Here is a 16,518-nt window from a genome sequence, read left to right as displayed (position 1 = left end):
TGCTTCCTGTAACAATTAAGACTTTACAATATCAGAGAACGCCACCTACCCGATGATCCACCTTTGTATGCTACTCCCTCCCCTTATGTAGTAATTGCATAAAAATATATTTGGAGTGATAAGTGCAAAGAATAAGCTTTATCTATGTGCAGCTGCATAACTAAGGGACGACACTGGGTCACATGATCCACTCTAACTATCATCATTGTCATAAAGAAAACTTTTCCACCTTACCTCAGAGGTAGACAAGGTCTTGTGGTCTTTGACCTAAACTGGAAGATATTTCGTACATGGACAGGATCCTGAAAGCTCTGCCTCCCATTATATTTCTAGAGACTCTAGGAAACACAAGTAAGCCAGCAGACTGATAGAAAACATCTCCACACTTACCACAGAGTACTAGATGTCATTTATATTAAAAACAGCCTCCAAACACCAGGAGAAATAGCCCTGCGAGTCACAGTCAGGGATTTATCAGAAAAGCTGAAATAACATAAGCACTTTTCTCTATAGAGACTATATATTTAAGGTTTATCAAGACACTGACTCAGAATATACATTCAACAGCCACTTCATTAGGTACACCTGTTCAACTGCCTATTGACACAAATATCTAATCAGCAAATCAGATGGTAGTAATTCATGATCAAGATGACATGCTGAAGTTCAAACTGAGCACCAGGATGGAGAAGAAAGGCGATTTAAGTGACCTTAAATGTTGCATGTTTGTTGGTGCCAGATGGGCAGGTCTGAGTATTTTAGAAACTGCTGATCTGCTGGGATTTCCCCACACAGTCACCTCTAGGGTTTATAGAAAATGGTCTAAAAAGAGAAAGTATTCAGTGAGCAGCACTTCTCTGGACAATGGCTCTTTGGTGACAGAGGTCAGAGAATGGCCAGACTCTGTTGAGCTGATAGGAAGACAACTGTAGCTCAAATAATCACTTGTTACATGGCAAGGCATGCAGAAGAGCATCTCTGAAAGTACAATGCAAACCAGATGGGCTACAGCAGCAGAAGACCACATCAGGTAAACAACATGAAAGCATGGATTCATCCCACCTTGTATCAGTGGATCACTCACAGTGTACCCATCTTCTGATGACTGCTTCCAGCATGATAATGCACAGTATCACAAAGCTTAAATCATCTGAAACTGATTTTTTAACTTGAGAAGTACTCAAATAACCTCCAGTCACCAGATCTCAATCCAATAGAGGATCTCTGGGATGTGATGGAACAGGATGGACGTGCAGTCAAAAACAACAACAAAAAAAAAAAAACAGTAGCAACTGTGTGATGCTGTTGTGTCAATATGGACCAAAATCTGCAAGGAATGTTTCCAGGACCTTTTTGAATCAGTCATGAAGAATGAAAGCAGATCTGAAGGCAAAAGGGAGTCCAACCTGGTAGTAGTAAAGTATACCTAATGAGTTGTCCTATAAGAGTAAATTGCTATAAATACATCAAAAACTGGAGGCTAAGTTCATTTCCCCACGGTTCTGCTAACCACTCACACATGTAACTCGACTTTATCTTTGCATCCAGACCAATAAGTTGTGCAACACATCCTGCAGATCCACTTCCTCTCATGGACCGCACACGTTCCAAAAAACAAAACAACCGAGACCACAGTTTTATGTACAATATGTACAACATTTATTATAATTAATATATAAAATAGACAATGTACTTAAATTTTCACAATAGAAAAAATACAAGTAATAAATAGAAAGACCATTTCTGTTTTGCAGGTATTATAAAACATCCAGCAGGGTTTGACAGATGTGAGACGTTAAAATATAGAGAATAAATGCTTTGCCACACTAATACTCATATATAGCTAAATATATGCCTCATATCTTTAGGAGTTATTTGTCAACACAGTTTCATGTGTTACCATGCCTACTTAATATATTATATTGCTAGCACTATTCAGTGGCCTAAACTCCCATGAAATTTAAGCCTGCTGAGTGAAACAGGCCTACGTCAGACGGAGGCTTTTCAAGTGAATAAAACACCATCTCTATGCACCTTCTTTTCCAGTCTGCTGTGCCTACTTTCTTTCTCCATCATCAGTCTTCTTCTCAACCCTCCACTCTCACCCTCGTCTCCATCAGTCTTCTCTCTCTCTTTAACCTCCTGTGTCTCTGTCTGCCCCGCCCATTCAGAAATGACCTCAATTTTTTTTTCTCCGCACAAACAACATACGATTCATCTTAGAAAAATAATGTCCCTCCAAGATATCCACGACGACGAGCTAGTACAAACATTGCAAAAATATACGTAAAACACACATATACACGCACGCACGCGCACACACACACACAAATCGTCATACATCAATATGGCCATTGGCTTTGAGCATATTTCTACACAGCTAATAATCAAACGTTTTGTAAAGTAATCATCGTCGCCACGCAGCACAATAATTAGACGTGAGAATATCCTCAGACTAGTCATAAGTACTTTTTGAAAACATACAGAACATCACAGCACTCGTTAGCTTGTCTTGTCATAATATCTACTTTTAAATACAAATAAAATTTAGAATATATAAATGTCACTGAACATTTGCGTCTCTCAGACATTACAAACAACACAACAACGGGAATGTTTGCAGAGGATTTGCATCGACTTGAGCGTAATTCCTACCAGACGTGATTCTATTTCCACACATTCGTTTATTCAGTTATTTATTTAAAATGACCAACATCTTTCATCAGAAAGAAGCCGCCACTGACGTTGGACTTGGCCAAACTGCTGCACGGCAGTTTTTATGAAACGAGAAATTTGGGATTAAAGCTTAGAAAAAGATGGAAATCCACAGAAATCACAATGAGAAATAAGAAGTGAGTCGTTTCAGACAATCAGGAGGACTGGTGAGCTCCTTCATACACTGAAGGCACTGCATTAATGTGAAAAATGAGCACACATATAATACAGAATTGTCTTTTTGGACTGGTGAGACCCCCCCCCCCAAAAAAAAAAAACAAAAACAAAAACCTGGAAAATCTTAGTGAATCGCACAACTTAGAGAAATTCACAATGCACTCAGGCAGCATTTCTCTGACCGTTTCTGCTCCCAAAAGTCTCATGACTAAAGCAGCTAGAGAGCCATCAATGGAAGGAGGCGAAAACAGATTCGATTATCCCACCGGCACATAAAGTGACATAAAGGGTGAGAAACTGCATTGAGAGGGAAGAAAAGGAAAAAATACAGGGGGGGTGGGAACACGAGGCTGCGCCAAGCTAGTGATTTCAGACTAGAAGGCATTATGGAGACCGAGGAAGCTCCACCCTAGCATTTTGCTGTTGGTCAGGTGCCATAAACGGAAGCAGAAAGGCACCCCAGCCTTTAAGTAGCATAATCAGGCTACACCAGCCTCGCTGTGGGGGTTTGCTGAGGACTAAAGGTGCTCAGTAACCCTGTTTGGCTTGGTTGGGCTTCAGTCAGAGTCCCCGTGTAGCTCAAGGGAAAGACTGTGAGGGTTTTTTGTGCATAAATATGTGCGACGCCTTGTTCACATTAAACAGAATTTGAAACTTTGAGTGCTTCAAGGAAAAAAAAAAAAAAAAAAGATCACTGAGTAAATCTTACTTGACCAGACTGCTGTTTCATGGAGGATCATCAGAGGACATCTCTATCAAAACTACAGTACTGAACCCGTTTCTGTTTTCTTGTTTGTTAGAAAGGTGATCGTAGCTGTGATCGGATTTCTGTCAACTGTAATGTGAACAAGGCGCTTAGTATTTTCCTATTATTACAAGTCATCCTGCTCTCCTGCCTGCGTGAGTATTAAGGCCCGCAGATGTGTGCGTGTTTGCATTGCAGGCTTCCCCGTCCCCACCCCGAATCCCAAACCCCAGTCTGGTTTCAGCATCTCCTTCTAGGATAGCTCGTGCTCCCTCTGTGGCTGAGGCTGCTGCGGACTCTTGACGATGGTGATGACCGAGGCGGTGTTGAGGCGAGGGGCCGTCGCCAGCAGGCTGCCTCCTCCCGCTTCCAGACCCCTGGCGAATCTCTGAAGCGCAGCCAGGCGTGCGCTGAGCCCCTCCAGCTCCTTCCTCATGCCGGCGTTCTCGGCTCCGAGCCTCTCCACCTCTCTCTGCAGCTCCATCTTCTGCTGCTCCAGGGCCTCTCGCTGAGACACCCGCTTGACCCGGCAGCTGGCGGCATATCCCCTGTTCTTTAAGGTGCGACGCCGCTGCTTCAGCTTCTGAATATCGTCGCGGGAGAGGCCACGCAGGTGGAGATTCAGCTCTCGCACCGACAGGGACATTAGTTCGCTGTCCGACAGGAAGGGCACGTTCTCGCCGCATTCCTGCTTCACCTGAAGTAAAAACAGGAGGAAACAGGAAGAGAGGAAGCATTTAAAGAAGGAAGAATGAGAAAGAAAAACATACTTTCTTTTCTTCTTCCTTTTTTCAAAATGACAGTTTTCTCTCTTGAAAAACAAAACAACCCCCCCCTCCCCATGACTCGGTTTTATGTCTGGCTGTGTTTTACCTTCAGAGCTTTGCTGTTTCTTTCTGTCGTCATGGTCCAGTTGTCTTTGTTTTTTTCCCCTCCCCAAGCACCAGTAAAACCAGATACACACAATCTGAAGAAACAAACACAAACAACATCACATGAAATGTGGGACACTGTGCATTTTTGGTTCATAGCCTGCCTGACATTCACCATCCGCTCACAAGACATGCAGTCATGCACTACTGAAGAAAAAGGAGAACCTGCAGATCTTTCGTGCTTCTCCAAAGCACGCCGTCTCATTATAATTTGTGGTTTCATGTGAAAGACAGGGGAGGTTTTGAAAGTGACATGCCTTTCTCTGTTAGCTGGAATTATCAGGAGGAAGTTATCATGTGGCTGCCCTTTGGTTGCTCAAAGCAGGTGTCCTAACCAATTCCCTGAGCACTTCCTCTTGTCAGCACAACACCAACGGTTCGAGCCCTTGGTTTTACAAAAAACCAAAAACTTGAATACGTGGTTTTTAAAAGGGACACTTTTTAAACAGTTAAACTTGAAAAATTACAATACTTGATTTAAAAATAAATATGTAATAAAATGTCTTAAAGAGTCTACCTAAGAAGCACAGGTTTCACACAGACTCTTATCAGGACTGCTACACGCCTCTCAAATGCCACAGCGTGGGATTAAAGTCTAACCTAAATGGGCCAACTTCAACTTCTTCCCCCACCTTAGTCACTCCTCGGTTGCTTATTTAAAAAACAAAACAAAACAAAACAAAAAAAAAAACCTCACTCAGCACTTCAGCTGGAGACATCTTTTTTTGTCTTTCCTTCACACAGATCCTAATGTGAAAGTAAAGGATACAAATGGCCAAGTGGTCTGTTGACATGAAGGTACTCTGGGCCAGCTATACTGCTAAAACTTTTTGTATGATAATGTTTAATAATGAAGACCACCAAATTTCACTCTGACATCATGCAAACCATGGGGATTTTCCCATCTTACTTCTGCAAATTCACTCTGTTAACTTTCTCATTTATTGCAACACTGGATTTTCTCCTTATGGCGAATGTTCTTTCCCTGTGCTGCTCTCACGCTGTAGTCCAGAAGGGTTGAGAAAAAACACAGTAAACACAGAAAGCTGCATGTCATGACAGAGCGCTCACCGCTTACTTTAAGGTTGACCTTTTGGCAGCGTCTCTGATGAGCTAAGAGATGAGTGCAGTCATCTCTTTCTTTATTTTTCTTCCTGAGACCCAGACTGATCCCTAACAACCTTTTAGCCTTTTTTCTCTTGAAAATCGCAAATCACAAAAAAGCAGTGTGTTTTAATTATTTAAAAGACATTCACAGCTTTATTTAAATTGTGTCACAACAATTTTAGAAACCCCAGTTATATTGTAACTTTTCCTCTATAAATTAGGCATAAAAGATACAGACCTGGTGCCTTAATGACTATAAAAAGAAGACTGCTGATGTGCTTAGACTTTACAGGAGACGACTTACATTTCCAACAAGTGAACCACAAACAAAACATAACCAAAAAGGGTCATTCGAGTTAAAATGTCACGTTTGATCTCTTTCACTCTGGGGGGAATCCCATTTTCTATGAATGCGTAGTTATAATAAATAAAAGAATAACTTGCTGCATGGGCCTCCAACTCAGGCACACTGGATGGTAAAACTAAATAAGCTAAATAAAAAAGGCTGTTATGGCCGGACAATAAACAGCATTTCCCGAAATGCGTAGGAAGTAGAGGTTGCAGCAACAGCGGTTGTCCAACCAGCCGTCGGACTCCGGCTGTAAACCGAGGAGACCGCCGTTTCGTAAAGTCAGGGTGATTCAGCAATAAAGCTCTTGCTCAGCTCCACCAAGACTGCCGGTCAGTGCAAATATAGGAAAACCAGGGGTGACCGCGTCTTTCTCGGTCAGTCCAAACAACACAGGATATCCACATTTATGCCATACTATAAATACCCAGTTGGAGGACATAGTAGTTTTTGTTTTTTTGTCTTAAGTGGAAAGCAACAAGTCAACGCAACACTGCTAAACGCAAGCTATAGCACGATTTCAGAAATTCCACTCCCGTCTATCTTCAATACTTAATATACAACGATTAAATACCGAGTGGAAAATACAAGCCAGGCCTGGGACCTATATTTATTTATTTATCTAGCTCCAGTTAGCATCTAGCCTTACCCTTAAAGAGCGGGGCTGGACACCGTAGGGCAAATGTGCGCTATAGTAAACAGCTATCATTAGAGCCTCTTCCGACATCTAGACTTTAATCAATTTAAATTGTATTTAAGCACACTTATGAAATAAGGAAGTGATAACCCCCTCTGGGTGTCAGTCTAGCCGAAATATAGACAGAAATATGCAAAGCGGGGCCAAATTATTCGTATCATCTTAAACATGCTAGTATGAACTGTTAGCAACTAGCATAAACGGTTAGTGACAGGCTAAAGGAGATTAAAGCCAGCTGCTGACTGCTCATTTGTCCTTGGTTGGTTACCCTGGTTGGCACGTCCCCCGGCAGATACCATTCCTCTAGTGCTCAGCTGTTACCACGAATACCGGCTAAACATTTTAATGTTTAGTATTTTTATAAAAAAGTAATGGTTTACCTGATGGCTCGACGCAACTCCGGCGACAAAATGTCAGTCCGCCTTTTCCCGGAATTACTCCGCTGCTCTCTGAGGTTGGATTCTTTCATTCATAAAAAACACAAGCGACAATGACGTCAGGGCTAAAGAATGAGGGCGGAGCCAAGCCCGCCCCCGAGACGTACTCCGGGAGGATGTAAACAAGGAATCCCTGAATCCCAGAACTTTTCCATGACCATCCCCCAGCTACTCTGGAAAGACATAACACCCTGGGAGAGGATTCAGAGTCCGCCTTTCCTAACACTGTCCAGCCCAACGACGCAGAAGATGTAAAATCCAGCAGAATTCAACAATAATAAGAAACTACTTCAGCTAAAACCCAACTTATCAAAAGCTATAACTTATAGTTAGGAGAAATTTCTACGAGCGTCTTTTCCCCGAAACACCGTCCTCTTAGCTACTTAATAATAGTAATAATAAAAGGTCGAATGCGTCTTCTTCTGGGTCCAATTTAAAGATTACTGATGCCTCCGTTTGTAGGGACATTACCGCCCCCTACTGGAAAACATGCGGAGAAGCATAATTGCGTTAAAAAACTTCAACATAAAAAGCAATTTGAAATTGCTTTGATTTCCAAACTTTAAAGAAATACTGTTAGTCATTGGTTGACATAAGAACTTTCTTTGTTTTAGCTCTTTAAAACATTTTTTCAAGACATTATATGACTTCACAATGACACAAAAAGATTAATACACTACAATAGATTTCCATATTACCAGTGCTGACATCAGCATAAATGACCTATATAAACTGCTGATGTCATCTTGCTGACGTCAGCCCAATGATCTATAAAATATTGCTGATATTGTCATGCTGACATCAGCAAGATGATCTATTAAAACTAAAGCTATCATAGTATTCATGTGTGGAAAATTGAGTTTAATAATTAATTTTTAAACTGCATCAATCTGTTGTTGCTTATTGTTACCACAGTGAAGGCAGGGGATTTTTTATTTTAATCATTTCTGTCTGTGTGCATGTTCACCTACAGGGCCTGAGTCATAAACATTATATTTTTACATTCAGCAGGCTGACATCAGTGTTGTATTAAACCAGGCTGAGGTCAGTATGTTGTAATAAAAGCATCAAAGTTTTAGTTCAGCACTTGTCGTTCAGAGGAAGTTGTGCTCCGTCAGGGCTCTTATTTATTTATCTCCATCTGGTAAAATGTTATGTATTAGTCTTATAACAAGGACGTGACTTGTAACAAAAACAGACAGAGTGACTTTTGTTTTGTTTTTCCCATTAAATTAATTCAGGAACTACAATGATCCCATATAATCCGAAGTCTGTCAATATATTGTTTACTCCTGTCAATGTAAAAACTTTAACCAATTAAGTTCAGTTCTAAACCCATGGTGTTTACATTACAGTTTTTCTGAATTGCTAAAACACTAAACCCCAATGTAAAAACTAAACTGTCAACTATGAAAACTCTTTCATCAAATCAATCCCACAGTTGCCAAAATCTTAAACACTATTCATCTGGTTAGGACACCATTTGCCAATCTGAATCTCCCATTTACCAGAACTTTAAACATATTCTCAAACACAAAACACATTTAGCAGTGTGGTGCACTTGTACCCAGAATTGTGCACACAGGCTACAGAAGTTAAACACAACTAACACACTGTTTTCATCATTAACACACTACCACTCAAAATTGTAATGTTACAACCTCCTCTTCTGCTTTTTGCTAGATTGAATACAGCTTCATCCACGAAGATGTATTCATGAGGCCTAACCATTGAGTCAAGCTCAAAGATTCTCTGTACACAACAAACTAATTTTAGTTCTGTAAATGAAATAGTATAGTCTATACATGCGCTATGTATACAAGTATACTTATAACTAAATGATATTTTGTTTAGAATTTAAAGACGGCCACATGAGGGTGGAAGAACATGCATGCACTCACAACACCAGGAGACACTTATTGTGGATATGGTCTGTGTGAATGTGTGTGTGAGAATGTGTGGATGATTGTGTATAGTGTAAAGTGCTTTGGGGTCCTTAGGACCAAGTAAAGCGCTATACAAATACAGACCATTTACCATTTTATTTATCATGGTCCGTCAGAAAAATGCAATTTGACTGCATGAAATGCAGCAAGGGAATATAGAAGACAACATACATTTTGAATCTAACAAAAAGGAGAAGAAAAACTTGCAATGTCATAGGTCAGCGTGCCATTATTGAACTGCCTGGCCAGCGTGGTGGAAATGTAACTATCTCTTCTCTGCTGCCATCAGCAGCTATGGGGTTCCCCACAGTCATGTTACTGTTGGGCCATACAACAACAAACTTATAGCAACATTCCTGGATGGTCTACAGGATGCTTTGCTTGAGTAGAGAGATCGCGAGCAGGCAGAGCATCCCATATCATTTGGGCCAATGTGAGCTTTCACTGTGGTCCAAGAATACACAATTGGTTTCACAATGAGAAGCATTTTATGAATTTGTTTCTTCCACCATACTCTCCCTTTTTGAACCCTATTTAGGAGTTTTTCTCAGCATGCAGATGTAAAGTATATAACTGAGACCCTTAAACACAGGAAAATCTACTTCAAGCATTGAATGGAGCATGTGGTGAGATAGGAGTGGAATCTTGCCAGAGCTGGATTCCGCATCCTAAACGATTCTTTCCTCGTTGCATTGCAAGGGAGACCATAGCATGTAATGTGGATGAAGTCCTGTGGCCTGACCCAGCACAGAGGCGTGATGCTGAGGCAGGATCAATTATCTGAATATGTTGTAAAAATATATAATTCTTTACAGTTTTTCTCAAATGCTAAAACACATGTCACAAACGTTACCACCAGGTCCCCCAATGTCCAAACATAACACCCTTCTCTAAAGCTACATAAACACAACCACACCTTCCCACTGCAAAACTCAAACTCCCACACCAAGAGAGCAGCTCGAAGCTGTCAAAACTGTAAACACTATACACAGCATTACACACTACAGCAAAACAATTGAAAACACAATGCTCAATTTGTGAGAAGGTTCTTTGGTTCATAACTGCCAATGCATATTTTTATAAACTGTACAGTAACGGATCGTCATAGAACCCTGCAGAGGATTAGGCATTTAGATTTGTGAGTTTCACATGAAGACTATAAATCTATAAAAACATCCTGCATGTACGTACACTACTGTAACACAACTCAATGCAAAAACGGAATCTATCGCACACAACAGTACTCTCGGAAACACGATCAGGGTGTGAAGTCTTTTTTATTGTCTACACGGTCTTTTTACAGTATTACACACAGTCACTGTGCGGCATCATGTCGCCGAGCTGCATTGGGCCACATCACCTCATCCACATCACAGGCCATATTGTCCCTTGCTAGGCACCGCAGGAAAAACGCCCTGGAATGGTGAATCCATCCCTGGAAGGCCTCCACTGGGATGTCAGCACAGGCCAGCTCCATTGCCCGTACGAGGTTCTCTCTTGTGTATGGCTGTCTGTCATACACCTTCCATCTCCATGATGAGAAGAACTCCTCTATAGGGTTCAGGAAAGGGGAGTAGGGTGGCAGACAGACGTTTAAAAAGTGGTCACTGTTGGTGGTGAACCACTCTCTGATTTGGTGTGTTTTGTGGAAGCGGACGTTGTCCCAAATGATCACATACATGTGATGTGCTAGCCTAGGATGGTGTTGTTGACGGTCCAGGAGGATGTCTTTTAGCTCCTCTAGGAAGGTGAGGAGACGTTGGGTGTTGTAAGACCCAAGGACAGCATGCCGGTGGACAAGCCCCTCCGTACCCATAGCTGCACAAAGAGTAATATTACCCCCCCGTTGGCCAGGAACCTCAGTGATGGGTCTTTGGCCAATGATGTTACGGCCTCTTCGCCTTCGTTTCTGGAGGTTGAAGCCAGCCTCATCCAGGAAGAGATACTCATGGGGTTTGGCCATCGCGTCCAACTGCATTATCCTCTGTGAACATGGAAAAGCGTACAGGTGTTCAGAACGGTCAATCAGGTAGCACAGTATTGTCCAGAAGTAATGTAAGCCACTAAGCAACACAGTATGTCCACTAACTGTACTGTGGACATGGATGTATACGTACTTGCACATACTCGTAATGTTGTTCTATGTGTCGCGCAGAGTTGCGCTCAAAGGGAACCCTGTAGACCTGTTTCATCCTCATCTGTTGGCGCCGGAGAACTCGGTCTATTGTGGACACACTGACAGCATCAATGTTCTCAAAGTTTACATTATCTGCAATGACTTTGTCTCTGATCTCTCGGAGTCTAATGCAGTTGTTCTCACGGACCATATCTGCAATGAGGGTTTCTTGTGCCGCTGTGAATATGGCAACCCTCCCACCTCTATGTGGCATTCTTTCAGCTCTAAAGAAAGAAACATGTGTTGTCAATTGACTGATTTACAGTGGGGCAAAAAAGTATTTAGTCAGCCACCGATTGTGCAAGTTCCCCCACCTAAAATGATGACAGAGGTCAGTAATTTGCACCAGAGGTACACTTCAACTGTGAGAGACAGAATGTGAAAAAAAAATCCATGAATCCACATGGTAGGATTTGTAAAGAATTTATTCGTAAATCAGGGTGGAAAATAAGTATTTGGTCAATAACAAAAATACAACTCAATACTTTGTAACATAACCTTTGTTGGCAATAACAGAGGTCAAACGTTTACTATAGGTCTTTACCAGGTTTGCACACACAGTAGCTGGTATTTTGGCCCATTCCTCCATGCAGATCTTCTCAAGAGCAGTGATGCTTTGGGGCTGTCGCCGAGCAACACGGACTTTCAACTCCCGCCACAGATTTTCTATGGGGTTGAGGTCTGGAGACTGGCTAGGCCACTCCAGGACTTTCAAATGCTTCTTACGGAGCCACTCCTTTGTTGCCCAGGCGGTGTGTTTTGGATCATTGTCATGTTGGAAGACCCAGCCTCGTTTCATCTTCAAAGTTCTCACTGATGGAAGGAGGTTTTGGCTCAAAATCTCACGATACATGGCCCCATTCATTCTGTCCTTAACACGGATCAGTCGTCCTGTCCCCTTGGCAGAAAAACAGCCCCATAGCATGATGTTTCCACCCCCATGCTTCACAGTAGGTATGGTGTTCTTGGGATGCAACTCAGTATTCTTCGTCCTCCAAACACGACGAGTTGAGTTTATACCAAAAAGTTCTACTTTGGCTTCATCTGACCACATGACATTCTCCCAATCCTCTGCTGTATCATCCATGTGCTCTCTGGCAAACTTCAGACGGGCCTGGACATGCACTGGCTTCAGCAGCGGAACACGTCTGGCACTGCGGGATTTGATTCCCTGCCGTTGTAGTGTGTTACTGATGGTGACCTTTGTTACTTTGGTCCCAGCTCTCTGCAGGTCATTCACCAGGTCCCCCCGTGTGGTTCTGGGAACTTTGCTCACCGTTCTCATGATCATTTTGACCCCACGGGATGAGATCTTGCGTGGAGCCCCAGATCGAGGGAGATTATCAGTGGTCTTGTATGTCTTCCATTTTCTGATGATTGCTCCCACAGTTGATTTTTTCACACCAAGCTGCTTGCCTATTGTAGATTCACTCTTCCCAGTCTGGTGCAGGTCTACAATACTTTTCCTGGTGTCCTTCGAAAGGAACTTGCACAATCGGTGGCTGACTAAATACTTTTTTGCCCCACTGTATATGTAAAACTACATGTAAAGTAACAGACCACTTTCACAGGCCTGTAAAACTGTAGTGTGACAAAAAAGCAATAGGGTACTATACCTGTTGTGTTGTCTAAATGCCTTGATAATGGTGGCCACGGTGAACCTACTCAGGTTTGGATGTACTCTTCGTCCCGCTTCAGCCATTGTCATGCCATGGACAATGACATGATCAATTACTGTTGCTCACATATCATCTGTTATGATGGTGCGAGGTTGTCTTCTTCTCCCACATGGACCTTCTCCTCTCTCTTGTTGGCCTCCTTCTCTTCCTCCTCTACTCCGAACTCCTCTTCTTCTTAGGCCTTCACCTCTTCCTCCTCTGATCTCAACCCCTCTTCCTCTTTGGCCTGCAGCTCTTCTCCTTCCGCACGCTCAAATGCCTTCATCCATTGTGATTGTTTGGCATCTTCACCAAACTATGCTTTTATAGGTGGGGTCACATCATTAGCAACAGGTGTCTTCAATTTTGAGTCGTTGTGTGTAGTGACTGACGCCAGGTGTGTTCCCTGTGTTCAAAGATTGGTGACTGTGGCAAGCATTTTGCATCACATGGGCTTTCATTTGAGAATATGAGCAGAGTTGTTTTGCAACATGTGTTTTAGCAAGGAAAAATGTGTTTAGATTTATGAGTACAGAGGGTTGTGTTTTGTGAATTGTGTCTTCATGTGACATGTGTTTATGGTACTGGAATATGGTGGCTACATTTAGTAAATGTGTTTAGACTACTGGTCATTTGGGTTACAGGATTGGCTTTTGTGTTTTAACATTTGAGAAAAACTGTAATGGTCCTTTGTGCTGGGTTGAGGTGTTAACAGTCCAGGTGAGGTCTGATTTAGACACCCAGACTCCATCTGACTGAGGAAAAGAGAGAGCTATTGAGTGATGTCATGAGTGAGTGAAGTATGGAGACAGGGAGACAAGGAGGGATGTAATGAGTGACGGAGCTAGGAAGCAAAAGAGAGTAAGGGAGGGTGTGGACAGGGAATCAGTTAGTGAGTGAGTGAGTGAGTGAGTGAGTGAATGAGTGCGTGATGGAATGAGTGAGTGAGGTAGGGAGAGGGAGAAAGAAGGAGAAAGAGAGTGACTGAGTGAAAGAGTAAGTGAGTTAGTGAGTGATGGATGAGTGACTAAGGAAGGGTTATGTGAGCGTGTGTGGTTGTGTGCCATCGAGTGAGTGAATTAGTGAGGTAGGAAGGGGGTGAGTGATTTAGTGAGTGAAGGAATAAAAATCTGTGTGTGCGAGTGAGTGAGTGAGTGAGTGAGTGAGGGAGTGAATAAGTGAGGAAGTGATAATTGACTAAGGGAGGGATCTAGGAAGAGTGGAATAGATGAGGGATGTAGGATGCAGGGGACTGAGTGAGTGATGAAATGAGTGAGGGAGAGAAGGAGGGAGAGAGTGTGTGAGGGATAAAGGACTAAGGGAGGTCGATAAAGATGGAGGATAAGTAAGCAAGAGAGTGAGTTAGCAATGGACTGAATGAGTGAGTGATAAGTGAGTGAAGAAATTAGTAAGTTTGTGTATGGGTGAGGGAATGAGTAAGTCAGTTAGTGAATGTGGGTGTAAGAGTGTGTGTGTTTGTGTGCAACTAGGTGAGTAAAAGAGTGAGGGATAAGTAACTAAGAGAGGGAGTTAAGAAGGGGGTGCTCAATGACGGAAGTGGGATACAAGGGCCTGAGTGAGCAATAATGATGAGTGAGTGAATTAGGGAGAGAAGGAGGAAGAGAGAGTGTAAGGGATAGTTGACAAATGGAGGTCAGTAAAGAGGGAGGAGTGAATAAAGGAGGCAGTCTGGTACTTAAGTGAAGCCTCAAACGGCGAGATACCTGTGGTGGACGAAGTCAGAGAGGTAAGTGGATCAAGTCGTCGGATTGTGAGCGGAAACACAACGGAGAGTGATTTCAAATTCTTGGTTGAGCCGTTCTGTTTGCCTGTTAGTTTGTAGATGGTAACCCGAGCTTAAGCAAAGCTTAGCTCATAGGGCAATACAGAACACTTTTCATACTTGCGAGGTGAATTGGGGCCCCCTTTCGGAGACAATCTCGACGGGGATGCCGTGCAGCCTAAAAACATTCTCAACTAAAAGCTTAGCAGTCTCAGCTATGGCATCTTGCACCAAAGATGGGCAACAAAGGAGATAACATTTATAAGTCACTCACCTTTGCCGCTGATGAAAATCATGACGTATCACCATCGTAATGAGGAAGTTTGACGAGTATTTTTTCCCTGCAGAGGAATATTGTACACGAGAAAGCATGTTTTCACCGACGTGTCCAGCGTCCAGGCGAGAAAGCAGAGAGTTTTATATGAGTCCTGTTTGACCTCTCAGAGTACTGTGAATTTGATGCATGTAAAGAGGAAAACATCCAAGGACCTCTCCCACGGGGCACCTGATCGACCACTGTGGGGTCAAGCCAGACCCTGAGAAAATGAAAGCTATTCTTCAGCTGCCAGCGCCAGAAAACGTGCAAGCACTTATACAAGTCCTAGGCATGGCCAGTTACCTCAGCAGATATATTCCTGTTCTTGCCACAATATGCCAAACATTGTATGAGTTAGTCAAAAGCAAGAACATTTGGACCTGGGGCCACCCGCAGTGGGCAAGCTTTTGAGAAAATTAAGCAAGCGCTTACAATAGCACCTGTTCTTGCCTTTTATGACGTCAACAAACCCACAGCGGTATCCGCCAACGTCAGTAGCTACGGGCTTAGGACAATGTTCCATTGAGGTGTCAACACCTCCAAGTGCAGCTCATGAGGTATAAACCGGAGGCCTTCTATGTCACCTGGCAAAAAGCTTGCCTCTACCGATACGTTGTTGCGGAGCCCACAGACTCGGGTAGAGGACGAGACTAGCACTTACAGCAAGGTGGACTACTACATAGCCACTGTGATACAGGGCATTCCAGTGTCTCCAAGCCGAATGGAAAGCAATAAAGCAGCCACTGCACCGGATGGTGAACTACAGACTGTCATTAAATACATACAAAAGCAATGGCCGTATATGGAGGTAGTCTGCCACCGAACATCAAAGCATGAAGAATGAGCTATAGGAGGCCGAAGGCCTGGTCATACGAGGCAGGATTTTTATTCCAAAGTCACAGAGAACAGCCATTCTAGACAAACTACACGACGGGCACCAAGGCCTCACCAAGTGCAGGGAAAGGGTTAATTCATCTGTTTGGTGGCCGGGACTCTCCACCGAGATAAAGGATGTAGTGCTGCAGTGCCATGCCTGTCTGGTAAGAGGCCAACACAGACAAGGGAGCTGCTTATCTCCACACCTTTGCCGGATCTTCCATTGAAAAGAATAGCTCTTGACCTCTGTGAACATAACTGGCATAACTACCTTGTTATATGGGATTACTACTCATGTTTCTTGGAAATGACCAGTGCTTAGCTTATTCAGAAACTGAAGTGATCCTTTGTCACTCACCACCTCATCAGAGATCCCAAACCTAGCAAAGTCCCTCAGTTCTCGTGGGCTGAGTTTCAGAACTTTGCGAGAGAGACAGATTTCGCACTTATAACAGGGATGCTTTTCAGAAGGCCAAACACGCATTCTACGACAATGGCCGCCATGGAACCAAGCCCCTTCCTCCACTCCGACCAGGGGATGCAGTCCAAGCTGGACCGGGAGAAGGTTTGGGCGACACCTGCCGTTGTCTCCAAGGAGAGCATC

The 16,518-nt window shown here is 43.1% G+C and overlaps 2 protein-coding genes across 3 annotated transcripts; both read right to left on the bottom strand.

The window, feature by feature from the left end:
- Positions 1-1,634: 1,634 nt before the first annotated feature.
- maff (v-maf avian musculoaponeurotic fibrosarcoma oncogene homolog F) lies at positions 1,635-7,528 on the bottom strand. 2 transcript variants are annotated; one of them, XM_004557548.6, is made up of 3 exons: positions 7,103-7,528; positions 4,511-4,604; positions 1,635-4,334 (listed from the first exon to the last, which is right to left on the bottom strand). In XM_004557548.6, the coding sequence occupies exons 1-3, from the start codon at positions 7,189-7,191 to the stop codon at positions 3,891-3,893; spliced, it is 627 nt and encodes a 208-aa protein (XP_004557605.1). In that variant the 5' UTR covers positions 7,192-7,528; the 3' UTR covers positions 1,635-3,890. The 2 variants fall into 2 exon arrangements, with proteins under 2 accessions (XP_004557605.1, XP_004557606.1); XM_004557549.6 differs by lacking the exon at positions 7,103-7,528 and adding an exon at positions 6,675-7,053.
- A 2,579-nt stretch (positions 7,529-10,107) lies between these two features.
- LOC143419953 (uncharacterized) lies at positions 10,108-11,614 on the bottom strand. The gene is made up of 2 exons (XM_076887824.1): positions 11,223-11,614; positions 10,108-11,089 (listed from the first exon to the last, which is right to left on the bottom strand). Exons 1-2 carry the CDS (start codon positions 11,493-11,495, stop codon positions 10,421-10,423), a joined length of 942 nt encoding a protein of 313 aa, XP_076743939.1. The 5' UTR covers positions 11,496-11,614; the 3' UTR covers positions 10,108-10,420.
- Between the last annotated feature and the right edge of the window lie 4,904 nt (positions 11,615-16,518).

The sequence above is a fragment of the Maylandia zebra genome, linkage group LG8 (assembly GCF_041146795.1).
Source record: "Maylandia zebra isolate NMK-2024a linkage group LG8, Mzebra_GT3a, whole genome shotgun sequence".
NCBI classification, from domain to species: domain Eukaryota; kingdom Metazoa; phylum Chordata; class Actinopteri; order Cichliformes; family Cichlidae; genus Maylandia; species Maylandia zebra.
The sequence above is the reverse complement of the archived record's forward strand: the minus strand, read 5'-3'. Positions and strand labels throughout refer to the sequence as shown.

What these genes read in the sequence shown, in the direction of transcription:
- maff (XM_004557548.6), bottom strand. Translation starts at nt 7,191, where the DNA reads ATGAAAGAATCCAACCTCAGAGAGCAGCGGAGTAATTCCGGGAAAAGG. An exon ending in GAGTTGCGTCGAGCCATCAG is followed by an intron (nt 4,605 to 7,102) that starts GTAAACCATTAC and finishes TTGTTTCTTCAG; the next exon opens with ATTGTGTGTATCTGGTTTTA. An exon ending in GAAACAGCAAAGCTCTGAAG is followed by an intron (nt 4,335 to 4,510) that starts GTAAAACACAGC and finishes TTTTTACTTCAG; the next exon opens with GTGAAGCAGGAATGCGGCGA.
- LOC143419953 (XM_076887824.1), bottom strand. Translation starts at nt 11,495, where the DNA reads ATGCCACATAGAGGTGGGAGGGTTGCCATATTCACAGCGGCACAAGAA. An exon ending in AACATTACGAGTATGTGCAA is followed by an intron (nt 11,090 to 11,222) that starts GTACGTATACAT and finishes CCATGTTCACAG; the next exon opens with AGGATAATGCAGTTGGACGC.